We start from the raw sequence: 14,863 nt of genomic DNA on the forward strand, positions 1-14,863 counted from the left end.
TATTCCTCGGTTCTTTTATCACGTTTCCGACACGAAAGTGCAATATCGATATTAAACATCGTACATATGGGTGATGATGTCGAGGGCCCACGTCGATGACGTCGGTTTCGGTTCACCTCCGCTTAATCGGGACGACGAGGGGCTCCGAAAAAAAAAAAAAAAAAAAAAAAAAAAGAGAAGACAGAAGGGCAAGGGCGTGTTTGGCATTTCCAATTCTATGGACGCTTGACCCATTGTCTCCGAGGTTTAATTTTTACCCCCTCTACCGAGAGAGACGTCACCCCCATCTACCCTCTCATGCCTCCTCGTACGTCTTTCTCCTCGCGGGTCCCTCCCACGTTATTCGGTAGTCGACCTGCCGACGTATTCATGCACGCGACAATGCTGCCGGGTCCTCGTTGTGGGACGAGGTGGTGCACAATGCGACAGCAATCAGGAGCCGCGCCCTTGCCAGCGGGATCTCTGTGTCTCCTCGCAATTATTTCCTCTCTTTTCTCCTCTCTTTCTTTCTTTCCTTTTTATTTTCTCCTTTCTTTTTATTCGGTACGAGCGCCAGTTCCTCGATGATGCGAGGGAATAAGAATCGACCATCCCGAGTTCCTCGAGTATCTCCCCAATCGCGCGATCGCTCAATCATAGAGAACAATGATTAACTCGCGCGAGATAAACCAGACTGGCTCGTGCGAGGCTCGTTTACATCGCTGTTACATCGCGTACGTAACGTAACTGTTGTACTAGATTCTGAAATAATGCTCTCTCATGATTTCACGGCGAGTCTTTACCCGAAGAAACGACGGGAAAGTATCGTCTGTTACATACACTCGCTTGGATTCACCCAACTCGAGGAAGATGCGACGTACGGGAACCAAATATCGCTTTTAGGATACCGACGGTGGCGGGGTGTGTTTGCTCGAAGCGACGGACGGACGGACGGACGGATGGATGGATGGATGGATGGATGGATGGGCGCTTTGCTTACGCGGGGGGTTACGACGCACTGCGTAAATAACGATCGGGTTTCGTACCCGTTCTCTTCTTCCTGATTCTCCCGTCTGTCTCCGACTCGCGTCGATCTTGGGAGTCGAAAGGGTGCTTCTCGCACTCGGGAAAACCGATCCGATTTTAGGGAGAGACAAAAGGCCCGGAGTGACGGCGGTGACGTAAAATAAGTCTAAATATTGTTACAATAACATTATTTTTAAAATTAAGTTGTCGTTTATGATATTCCATATTTTGATTAGCGGCTATTATAAATCGTTAGAATGATCATTTTGGATTTCATTCCAAAATTATTTTGTTAAATAATTTTTCTAATCGGATGCGTACGATTCTTCATCTCGCATTCGAATAAACCTCCCGATTCGAATCTTGGAGTAACGTTTGTACATCTTTGTAATGATTTCGTCTCGCAAGAGATACGAAAACGCAAGAGGTATCCACCCGTGACTCGTTGAACTTTCACGTAGGAGTAATTAAAACATGTTGTCGCCGGTTTATGCGGAATGCGCCATTTGTAATAATCTCGCGGCGTTTGTGCGAAGCGGATGCGAGACAGCTCGAAGATTAACGTAAAAAACTACCGCTAGATAAATCGAGAAGAGAGAGAAGAGAGAGAGAGAGAGAGAGAGAGAGAGAGAGCTGGTTTCTCCAACCGCGAGAATATGTCCGACCATCGACGAAGCAGTGCAACGATTCTCGCCAGGAAGTGCCTGAACATTATCGAAGTTTCGACGTTCGGTCTAACCAAATTCGGAACGTCGAGAACGAGGGCAATTTAGTTACCTGGCGCGTTGACTGGCGCAGCCGACTATTCCAGGTCGTGTGTCGATCGATGTTCATCCACGTAAAAGGGTGGGTGGCGGCGGGGTCGAGGGAGCGGATGGTTAAAGGACGGTGGCGGTGGCGGACGGGTGGTGGTCGGAGGTTGTAATAAGCGTAATGGACATAGCACCCCCGCCACACGCATGCCCTCGGTCCTCACGGCGCGTTCGCGCGGCAAAGGGTTGCTTCCTGTAATCGTGAGAACGCTCTTCCACGCTCGTCCCTCGCTTCCCCATTGATATTTAGCCTGATATTCTCGCTGAAATCACGCTGATTCTCGCTAGTTTTATTTAGGCAAATTCAAATTTACGACAAACGTACGACATATTATCCGTTGGATAACTTTTAGAATGGTTGCCTTCTTTATTCTATCAATTTCTCGATAAGATTCCTTGTTTCTCGCGACTTTATTTATATCACCCGTGCGTGATATCCGCTAATAGCATATCGAGTTTAGCCAGTCCTGAGGAAATTAACTTTGGAATTAATACGATATTCAACCGAGTTATTTATTCGAGTCCAAGGCGTGGTATGCCTATATAAAAAAAGAGTAATTTCTGGATGGCAATAGCCAAGTTGGGCGCAAATAGCGTATTTTCTGTGGATAAATCAATACTGACACATACAGGTTTTTTTTTTAATCGATGAAACTAGATTTTTCCATTTATTTCAAGTATTAATTTAATTTTTGTTTAACTTACTTTACAGTATACGTCGAAAATTGCTCCTTTGTTTTTTGGTATTATTGAAAAAATATATTATCTATATTTTTGTTCGCACATTATGTATTTTTGTTTGTCGAAAATCTTACTAAGAGACAGAGAGAGAAGTAAATTTGTAGCATTTGTGATAAAAATTGAAAAAAATCAATATCTTTCAACTTCCTTTATAAAAAAAATTTCAAACAAATATTTAATTATTGCAGTAAATTTTGTTAGTTATAGACGGCAAAATAATTTAAGATCAATAATGTTAAGATCAATTTATTTACTGAAATGTATTCGTAGATTATTTCAACAAATCGAGTAACAAACTTACTTTCATTTTTCTATCCTTTAACTTTATCTCTTCTTATATCGTAAATAATTATATATCATAAACAATTTTAGTGTAATAGCAAAATACATTTGTTACAAATATATCGTATGCTTGAGTAATAAATTAACACGTTGAAATAAAATTTTTCTATTTTATTTTATACAGCAAAACAGATTTTAGTGTGACAACTAAACAATCGTTTATTATAGTACAATTTATTTGCTCTCACGTGAAATAACGGCAATGAAATTTTACCGCAAGATTTAAATATCGCTTTCCTTGCGAGTTTTATAATCTCAATTTTTAAATCGAGTATGCGGAATTCCTCAACGGACTGGCAGGTCTACAGGTCTTTCGATCGGCGATCGCGAGCGATGCGCGCGTGCATGCATCGTCGTCGCGTTTCCGTGCACGTGGCCGCACGTTGCGATGCGCGGCACGCACGTAAAGCATCGCGTCGCGCGCCGTTTCGTAGTTCAGTGCATCGATGTAAAAGCAGCCCACACACGTGATATATTATGCAGTCTCGCTAAGTGGAGCCCGGAGATGCCGGGCGGAAGAGCGGACGAATGGGGGGGTGAGGAAGAGGGAGCGAGCGAGGGAACGAACGTGAAGAATGAACGGGACGACGTCGCACGTTGAGCGAGTGCATGCCAAGGCGGTAGAAAGAGATAGCGATGGTCGAGGAGAAGGAAGAGGAGAGCGAGCTAGGCGCGAAAGCGCGGAAAGGAGAGGGCGAGGTTACTCAAAACGAGCGGCTGTATTAAGTGCGCCTATAGATTACGGCGCCGGGAAAAGTAGAGGCGCATCGCGCTAAAACGCCTCGGGGAAAAAAATTACCGTACGAGTCCCCCGTATATCATCCTCGCGGCCTGGCCTCGCCTCGCCTTGCCGCTCCCCTTCTCCCCTTTCTCCTCCTGACGTGTATGCGAGAGCGCGAGATGCGCGTTTTTCACGGTGGAGAACACTTTGTCGGCCTCTTTTTCTTCAATCCGTTGACAAGTCCGTCGTCTCTCCTTTTCTTTTCCATCCTCAATCCCCCGATCAACGCGAGGAACATCGAAAGGTGGGAGTATAGTTCGCGATTTATATATCACGTATCACCCCATCACGCTTACCGTGATATTTCTTTTCTTTTCTCTCTTTTCGCTTTGGAAAAGAAAAATGTGAAAGACGATATACTCTAGCGAGTTTAAAATTGATCTTTTCTCCGTGAAGAGTTTGCAGAAAAGTTTGCAGAAATTTAATTACGGTGATGTAAAGCTTTTCAGGGAGATTTGTCAATTTTCATCTCATACGAAGATACTCGGATCGCGAAATTAAAATGTTTCCAAACACGACTGTCTTTACATCGGCCGTAGCGATGGACTATCCTATACAGACGAGAGGATCGCGAGTAAATTACACAATGCGATACAGATATATTTCGCAAAAAATTATTTTTATTACGTATAATATATAGCCGATATATTACATACGTAATACATTAACTTACGCTCGTTTGCGTACGCCAAATACACGCACATGGCACTCATGACGCGTTCATAATAGAAATATCGAAATTCCGTCCTCTCTTCTAGCGATGAAATTATCTCCTACGTACGAATTTACGCGGCTGACGTTTTCCGAATACTCGCGGAAAGGGACTAAGCTCAATTGGGATGGTAACAACGACAAACAGATGGCGATAAGTTTTCAAGAATCAAATTGGTAGTTCTGGCATTAGCTGACCGCCTTTGATCATTTTTCAAACGCGCTCTTTCGCCATTTATTCGGCGATCTACTCTCATCTATTAATAATTTGACAATAATTGATTTCTTTTTCTTCTTCTTTCTTGTAGATTTCTTCTTCTTCTTCTTCTTCTTTTTCTTCTTCTTCTTCCTTGTAAGTCTCATATTCCTGCGTGCGCACCACAGGTATATGAAGAGAGAGGTAAAAAACAGGCTTAAGTCTATATGTGGAAGAAGAGGAGGTATCTTCTTCTTCTATGTAAAAGAGGAAGAAGAGGAAGAAGAAGAATAGATAGCAATTATTGAATATACATTGAAAAGAAGAAGAAAAAGAAGTCTTCTTCGTGCAAAATTCATTTCACCATCCGACTTATCTAATTTATCTCGATTATCCCCATTTGAACTTGGCCGAATTCGTCGCACAGCTGCAGAAATCTATGCGTACGCAATTGTTCGTTTAAGCGATCATCGATCGATGGATACTCCGATACGCGTGAGAAGTTCTCGTGAACGAGGATATGCGCAAGGAGGTACATGCGTAAGTACGGATCGTACTCGAGTTAACGGAATCGTTTTATAGAGATGTATGTACGAGGAAGAGCGTGCATTTACCGCTTTTAAAGGACCGCTTTAAATCTACAATCGCGTATGCTCATTTTTATGTAAGAGCTACCGTAGAAAAATACCACCTCTCTTTCGTTTCTAAAACACGAGCTACGCTCGCGAGGTCAACACCTGGCAAAAGCGATACTGATCACTAATACTAGCTCACTAAACGCAATCATTTCATTTTCAGCTACTAATCGTCGTCATTTAGACGGGACATTGACACTCTGTGCAAAAGTTTCGCAGAAAACTAATACATTGTAATCATTATATATATATATAAATTACTATCGTTAGATATATATATATTTTTTTATTTAAGATCGAACGCATAAGATATTTATGATTCTCGTTTACATTCGATCCGATGTTATTATTAATGTTACATATTTTTTAAATATTTCTCACACACACACACACACACACACACACACGCACGCACGCACGCACGCACGCACGCACGCACGCACGCACGCACGCACGCACGCACGCACGCACGCACGCACGCACGCACGCACGCACGCACGCACGCACGCACGCACGCACGCACGCACGCACGCACGCACGCACGCACGCACGCACGCACGCACGCACGCACGCACGCACGCACGCATACACACGCGTCCGAGTGTATATCCCAAAAAATTGCTATAATAATAGCAAGGCAACATTTTTTGTCCAATTACAAAAATATTTCTTGAAAATTCATATATACAAGCCAGAGCGCATTTTATTATAAACATATTTATTAATATAAATATATAATATAAATAAGAAATAGCAAGAAGAACATAAAGTCAATCTTAAAACAAATAGTATTCAAAAGATACAAAAACTTTTTACAAAGATTATGTTCAATTGAATATTCAATTAGTTTTTCGAAAGACGATTTCCAATAAAATCTTTATGAAAAAACAGTTTTATAAAAATATTGCCAAACTATCGCATTTCCTGGGATTGATGTAATACTTAAATATAAATTGCATTGGCAGGACATTGCACGAATGTATTTATTGCAGCCATGAAAACCGACTCGTATCGATTTTATATACTGAATAAATAATTCCAATCAATTAATTAATTACAATTAATTATTCTTTAAACTATGTCGTTCGAATGATAAATGATATCTTTTGAATAATCTTGGAAATAGCTCGACTATTCAAGCGCAACTGCTCATCTCGAAATTCAATCTCCTAAATTCAATTTTCGGCATAAAAACACAGTTTAGAAATATTATTTGCACTCGTATAAAATAAATTCGACTCGTGATAATCTGTGGATTATATCTGGATGTAGTTTACGTAGCTAACATACGCATAAATACCTCTCTACTTTCTGTCGGGCCATGCCACGCGACGGTTACTATATCAAAAGGCCCATTTGAAGACACATTCTTTGCACGATAGATTGGCACGCGTGGAAACGGACGGTAATAAAAAATATACGAGTAAATATAGTAAATAGAGATACACAGCATTGATCGCAAATATAAAGATTTGCTAACGTTAAAAGGACTAGATTCACGGATAGTGCGCGCGTTTCGCGTATCCTTTTTACAACAACTCCCATGTCCTTGTTAGATCTCTCGAAATTCGATCAAGTTTGGATCTATTTTACGAAGCGATTCTCGAAAATTTAGAACAATGATGTCCGCTCGACTCGCTTTCCTTCACGTTGGAAGGAAATTAAAATTCAAGAAAATCCGGCATTTTCGTTTACCAGACGCACGTAAAAATATATTACATTATTCGGAATAATAACTCACGGATGCCTCGCGATAACTTCGGTCGAGTATCTACTTAGTCTAGCCTAAAGTACCGGGGAAAGATCATCGTGACGTTTACCGTCGTCATTCGTTTACCAAGGCGACAAATAATTTCGACCGTAAATCGCTACCAATGTATGAAAAATAAATTATTCCACTTACAGTTACGTTCAACGAAGCAACAGTTTACTCATAAATTAATTATTCAAAAGTCGTTGACGAAAACTTTGTCTTCTGGATTCTGCAAGCACGTGTGTGCGAGTTCTTTTTATTCTGATTATAACTATCACTACTTGAATCGGTACTTTTTGAACAACTTTTGCGTCTTGTAGAATTCTATAATATATTTAACTTTATAGGACGGCAGGACTAAAATAACCCAATACCGATAAAACAATGCTTTGAAAAAATACAAAGATTCTAGATCTCTCTCATTCTGCAGATGCAAAATGGCACGTAAAACAGAATATCATGCCTGTTCCGTCAGTATATCGCAGATATACAAATAGACGACTTGAAATGTGGTTCGGGAAGCATTGATCTAAATTAGAAATATCTACTTCGTCTTATTCGCGTGAACTTTTCAGTAAATTTAACCCTCAAATTGACTTTTATTTTTCAAAGAGTCGAAAGAACGAGTATGTACACTTGTTTAAAAAAAAAATTACTATTATCGAGATTCAATTTCTGATTATGCAATTAGATACAGGCGACTCAGATACAGGTGAACGCAATCTCTCATCTTAGCTTTTCTCGTTTGGAAAAGCGATTATTTGTTATAGCGATCCATCAGTGATTTCGACGCGCGCAGACTATAACGCCTAACGATGCCCAAGAGGCATCTAAACAACAAAATTAAACTAATCAAACCTTTAGTGAAACGTACGGAAAACGTGATTAACGACTAGGCGTTATTCTTCAACAAACGCACCAAAGGATTTAATTTACCTTCGTCCGAATTTCTGTATTGCTCCAGCAACTGTAAAGCCAATTAAATTTACTCGTTAAACATCACTATATACAAAGTGCAATGTATTAATTAATAATATGTTGAAAAACAAAAGTATATACAACTAGGAAGAAATTGATTATTAATATTAAAAAATATCCATAATAAAATCGAAACAGATTGAGAGTGATTATCAAAATTTGTAAACTATATTATTTACAAATGAAATGAGACAAATTTAAGAAAATATATTTATCGAATAAAGAATTTTCCTAAAATGTTTAAACGTTCTCGAGTCAAAATTTCAATTCCATTTTTTACCTTAATTTTAAAACGTTTATAGAGATTTTAGAGAAGATTATGATAGATTTAATTTAAAATGATTTCCCACGAACAGAGACATTTTAGACATTTCAAAATTACTACTTTCATTTATTTGTGTAAATCTGTCAAATATTGAAAACATATTAATATAAATACAAGTATTAAATAATATAATAATTTTAAATAAAAATTATTACATTTCAAAGAAAAATTAAAATTCTTCAAAAATTTCAAAAAAGAAATTATATTTTTAATATAACAAATTAAATGTAAATTTCAGAAAAAATGGAAAATGTTTATGTCTCAATTATAAAACGAAATGTATTTCTATCCACATATATACACACATATATTTTATAATGCATTAATTTTGTAAATTTGTTCTGAATTTAAGATTCATAATTAAAAATCATCATCTCATACAAAAATTGAGTTTTTATGTGGCATCTTAAATAAATAGTAACAGATGTAATTTCCTACTTTGAAATATTAAAACTTTCGACAAAAAAATTTCAGACTCTAAAAAAGAGCTAATAGGTTAAATGATATATAAAAAAAAAAAATCGATTAGGTTATTTAAAATATCAATAAGATGTAAAAATTCTAATTAAACTCGAATAGAAAAAAAGTTTCGACTCAGATTTATAACAATTTATGATTTTGCGTGAAAGATCGATCCAACATGCAATATATAATCAACCTGTTATTACACGTTAAAATTATGAATATTTATGTATGCACATTAACATATATTAACACGTTGAATGTGGTTGTCGGTAACCAGTGCTGTGATGCTGATATCATAGCATCTCATCGATTCACTTATGAAATGCAATCAATATGCCGCATAGAAATACAGCGGCATATATAAAATCGATATAAAATGAATAAATATATATTTTTTTCAACAAATTTCATTTCATCGTATTCGACGTGTTAATGGCGCATCTGTTCAATCAGATTTATGTTCACGTTACGTACGATGGAGAATTATGCGCACGACAGCACGTGCACGTGTATCTAGAATCACTTACCTCGTACGACATCTCGCAAGACAATATTGCCATTGCCTCAGAATTGTGATGAGTGGCGGCCAAAAGTGCTGGCAACGTGTATGGTATCAGTTTGGGATCTCCGTAAAATGGAAATGGCAAAGTACATAATTGCTGGAGAACGCTAGGACCCGCGCCAGCCGATTGGAGAACCAGCTGGAACAGATTTTTCGAGGATGGATATTATTATTCTTCTAACGTAATTTTATTTATTTTTTTAAGTCACTCCGCGAAATCCACAAAGGGAGAAAAGTCTTTCAAATTACGATTATAAACTAGTAGTAAAGGAAAATTATCGCGATCCTATCGAGAGAGCTAGCGTCTCTGTTTTCATGATGGTTTTTCTATTCGGTTTTAGCTGTCGTATTGAATTCTCGCTGTTATACGGACGAATCACAACTCATCAATCCGAATACAAATTTTTAAAAATAATCTCTTTTTAATATCTTTTTCAGAGATTTCCTTACATCGCACAAGATATAGAGTCAAGTTTTCTGTTAATTAAAAAATTCAAATGTAAATCTAACACATGTCTGTCAACTAAAGTAAATTATTCTGCGATTTTATATTCAACAAATTTAAAATGCAAACTCTTCTCAAAACAATCAAAAAGAAAGTATTAAACTAATACAATCGTTAATTTTACATGATAAATATAATTCATGAGATTTATAATTTATATATTAGGATTCATAGAAAAAGGAAACGTTGATTTTATTCTATAATACAGGTGGAAATGACTACAGAATCATTTCTTGCCAGTCTTCATGTGATCTCAACGAAATTTCGACGCGTTTCATATTTAGAGTAGCTAAAATTTTTGAAATATTTTAAGGAAAAAACATTTTAATAGAAAAATTGTGAGATTGCTTTTAAAAAAATAATATTTAAAATATAAGGAATTATTAAAGTTTTGCTATCACAGAGCTGATTTTTTGCACAGAAAGACATTTTGCATAGCAGAGTGCACAAATAATAAACGTGCAACTGTATTTCTGATTCTGAAATTTATGTGATGAATATTATCAAAGAAACCATATTCAGTCACATCTGTATTATTATGCCATTCCTTTATTATTCTATCGAAAAGACAACTTGTTTGACAACAAAATGTTTTAATTTAATAAAATGTTACATTATACATCAACATAATTTTTGAGGACGTTTCGATGCACCGGACGAAGATTTTCCTTTTGTAACTGCAAATTACCCGCATGGCAAGTTCAACCGGAGCTTTTCAATGACAACGTGGAGTTTTAATTAAACAGAGTAATTTTCTTAAAGAGCGTGAGAACCTGAGTGACTCCAGGTGTCACGGAAACGAGAGAACCTTTAGCGCAAGAAGATCCGTACCGGACATCTGTGTCTTGTGACAAGTGCCTCTGTGAACAGGACGTTGTATTCCTGTGCACCTGCACAAGACTGTCACAGGAAATACCCACATTTTACGCATCCCTGTTACTCTGGCGCCAAAACAACTCGTATTGCGTTCATTGTGTTAAATATCGGTCCGTCCGTTATAGTTGCCATACCCACTCCGTGTGTAGCATAACGTAATGTATAACGATTAATTCGTGATAAAATCAGTCACTACGAGAGAAATATGGCTTCTTCTCATCATGAAAATACGTTCTATCGCTATGAAAAGGCGCGCCATAAAAGCGAATTATGGCAAGCGAAGCAAGGTACAACCTTAAAATTTTTAAGTTGTTGTTTACAAAAGCATAGGAAAAAATGCAGAAATTACGATTAGAAAACGTTAATTTTTCCAAATGCCACGAATGTCAAACGGTAAATAAGTCTGCTATTTAATTTCACAGTACGATGCGATAAGCGAGCGATATTTGCAATACCGACTGGTGAAAAAGAGAAGAAGGAACAAAAATCAGTATCGGGATCGATAGCGTGTCGCGGCACGCGCACGGCTCTAAAAAAAGGGGCTAGTTAACGCCGGACCCACTGGTTTAAAATAAATAAGCGAAAAGTGGTAACGTACGCACCACCGGCGCCACCGCAAAAAAATCCATTTCTCCAATTCAGTTACGACTGTCGACAAAAAACGGAGATAGACGTGTTTATGATCGCGAACGGAGAAGGTGGTGTACCATCGTGCTGATGGCTGGCGATAATCCTGGCTGCCGCAGATGTTCGTAGAAGCTTAAAAGCGTTTCGTTTCTCCCTTTCCTCTCCTCCTCTGTTTCTATCTTATACACACACACACACACACACACACACACACACACACACACACACACTTTCTCTCTTTCCCTTCTCCCTCCCTTCTCCCTCCCTCCCCCACCGCTCTCATCTTGTGGAAAACGATTTTTCCAAGACAACTACTCTTGGAGGGTTAGCTCTCGCACTTGAGAGCGGCAACCTTAAAAAAGCGCTGAAAGACGAATGCGCGACATCAGCCGTGCACTCAACGTTACATCTCGATTCATGCATTCGCGGGATCGACGCGGATGCAAGACCAGATCTCGGATAACGGCGCGAGTGGTAGCGTTAAATCTTGGCAACTTTGCGACGAGTATCCTTAAATTTGAATTATTTGGAGAAATTTGGTTAATTTTAAAAACACTTGTGGAGGAACTTTCTTATGCCTTTCTGTTGCCTTAAATGATTTCCGGCATTAAGAATATGCGAAAAATTAATATCTCAGAATATTGGATCTTGAGTAGTTATATATATATATAGGATTCCACATTAAACGCTTTCCATAAAATATTTTAAAATATACCATACATATTATCCTACGGTATCATTCGACAAAAATACTCGCGAATCAAAATTAAGATGTATTATTCCGTTACAATTAATCAGTTTTATAATCATCTCTAGAACAGAAAAAAAATTGTAACATTTAAGTAGATATTTAAAAGTTTTTATTACACAGACACCGAAAATCTATTAATTTATTAATACTCAACCGTTAATAAGAAGAGTGTTAATATAGTATTAATAGACACTAACAGATACTAAAATTCCCAGATCTATTATTAAAATATTTAAAAATATCTGTTACATATATACTTTTTTTAAATATTTTATAAATATTTTATTATTCTCTGATAATCCAAATTCATCTAGTTTTCCGCAAAAATGTTCCGCGTTTTAATTAACGATTATTCTTACTTTATTCCTTTGGATACGATCAATTTTACCCTTGGAGAATTTCGTTTTTCGCATCGTAATTATTTGCCGTGAATTTCTAACGCGGCTTCGCGAACCGACGAGCCGACGAAGCGGCACTGCGCGCGCTGCGCGTGCACACGCCATGAAGCCGTACGCCGGAACGGTACGCCGTAAATATATCTTAACGGCGGTTCGGCCGTATATTGATGGGAGGTCCGCTGAGTGTGTTGTGTCTAACAGTCTCTTCCTTCTTCTCGTCGGTACCATCGCGCCGTACGCCGCATCCACCGCATTCATTTCTCGCCGAACATACCGGTTGACTCGAATCGAGCAGTCAAGAATCTCCACACGGATTCGAGGAATTTAAAGCGAATGCCCACCGCTTGCAATGTGCGATGTACGGTGCAATATTGAAAGCGAATGAATATCCGCGAATTATGTCGTTTAATTTTTCCAGATTAATAATAAGCGAGGATTCAATACCCGATTCATTCAGAAGTTTTTGACAATGAGAGATGTACAATCTCTCTTGTATCTCGATTCTAATCCGTCCATATGATCGGACAATATAGCGAGAAACCTTTTTTATATCCATATGTTTTTTACTGTTTACTGTTTTGTAATTTTTTTTCTTAACAAAGAATTATACTTGATAATTATAAAGTCGATATCTTATTACTTTTATGATTAATTAAAAACATGTATAATAACGCAATATTTTATATTAATATGATACAATACCTGATTGTTTGGATTATTGAGGGCGAAGTATCCAAGCACCATGAACAATTCCGAGAGTATCTGAATACTGTTTGTATCTGGCATGGATCCCATCTCTAATTTGTCCGACAAAGAGTCGCGGGATAGTCGTGTTATCAGGTGGCTCGCTATCAGTCGCCACTGTAGGCTCGTGCCCTCAGCACCCAAAAAATTCTATAACATAATATTTTTCATAAAAAAGAATATATTGCAAAAAGAATATATATTTCATATATTTTAATATTTTTATAAAATCTTTTCACGACCGGGCAGAATTTTCCCAACGATTCTGTCCACGGTTCACGCATAAATCTGACGTAGAGCAACGTGCAACGTGCTTAACAATACTTAATGGTATTGATATATAAACATTATAATTGTTTTGCTTTCTCTTTCGTTATCTCGAATCACAGATTCAGACCACTGGCGGTCTCACTGAAATCTAAGACGGGCATTATTGGTGGAGCGGTGAGCGGACTTTAGGCGTCGCGAAAAGTGCGTCACTAAAGAGAATAGATAATAACCGTCGGTTTTTCGGCAAATGCACGCCATGGGGCTCATCTGGTAATCGACAGGCGCTCTCGTGGGACACGGGGCACGGCCCTCCCGCGGGGCACACGGGATGGAGCCGTTATGGTTTTTGCGGGGCGAAGAGCACGAGGTGGTCGGCCGTCTCGATTCAATTCGCGGTCGGCTCGCTGCGAGAGAACTTCACGGGAGGCCTTTGCGTCTTGACAGGCTGAACCCCCGCGATACATGATATCTCCATCACGCCCGGCGCCCTCCAACGATAACCCGTATTGTTAGCGGCAACAAGCGGCATCGTTGTCATTTGGAGAGGCAACGCTAGGGGAACCTGCGGTATCCGATAATGCCGAGTCGCAAAGACCGTCGCGAATTAAAGAGTAATGAGGCTTATATAGCGATATATGTCTAATGGACAACAACTGGTTCTGGCTAGACCGAGTTTGAATAGACCGAGATCGAGTGTGGAACGGATTCAAAATTTAAGAGACATCCTAAAATAAGACAAACTAGCGTTATACGCGTAAGCTATGACGAGATATTTTTATCACGTAATTGAATGTCAAAATGTCTGTCCAACGTCGATCAAAATGACTGTCCAACGTCGATGCTATATTTATATGCTGAATATAATCTTCAAATTAGGCGAGTAAATCGCGAAATTAAACGGCGTATTTAGCAGAAACAGTCTAGGAAAAGTACCAAGATTGGAACGGAATAATATGGGGGTTGTGGATAAATTGTGCAACATCGAGTTTGATAATGATGAAAATTAGAATAATAATAATTCAGGGAAGTTTACGTACGATAATAACGCGTAGGTAAAAATTAAACTATTTAAGATAATCAATGTTATGTTACATTTATAACTCAATTCTGCTAGCAGTGCATATCGTTATCTTTAAAACAATTTAAATTTGAATACATTTTTTTATATATCTATTTTTATATATCTTTTATATTTTTTTATTTGTTCTACATTCGATTCAGCTACTACATCAATCTCGTTTAATAAAATTACAATAATACTGAAAGGATTAAAAATATGTAAAGATATACATTGGACGTTGGATGATTATATCGATAGATATTGTACAATGAGTTTCTCCGAATGAAATTATGAATTGAGTTACAAAATGTCCGAAACATAAATTA

General features: G+C 38.0%; 1 protein-coding gene across 5 annotated transcripts in view; it reads right to left on the reverse strand.

Moving 5' to 3' along the window:
- Nucleotides 1-4,281: 4,281 nt before the first annotated feature.
- ssp3 (short spindle 3) overlaps nt 4,282-14,863 on the reverse strand; it is a 40,286-nt gene continuing 29,704 nt past the window's right edge. For all 5 annotated transcript variants that reach the window (XM_089077969.1, XM_089077971.1, XM_089077972.1 and 2 more), the window contains 3 exons: nt 13,166-13,357; nt 9,272-9,445; nt 4,282-7,943 (listed from right to left, as the gene is read on the reverse strand). In XM_089077969.1, coding sequence (XP_088934095.1) covers nt 7,869-7,943; nt 9,272-9,445; nt 13,166-13,357 — 441 coding nt within the window. In that variant the 3' untranslated portion in view covers nt 4,282-7,868. The remainder of the gene's footprint in view (nt 7,944-9,271; nt 9,446-13,165; nt 13,358-14,863) is intronic.

The sequence above is a fragment of the Pogonomyrmex barbatus genome, unplaced genomic scaffold, assembly GCF_055798465.1.
Source record: "Pogonomyrmex barbatus isolate J1 unplaced genomic scaffold, ASM5579846v1 scaffold21, whole genome shotgun sequence".
NCBI classification, from domain to species: domain Eukaryota; kingdom Metazoa; phylum Arthropoda; class Insecta; order Hymenoptera; family Formicidae; genus Pogonomyrmex; species Pogonomyrmex barbatus.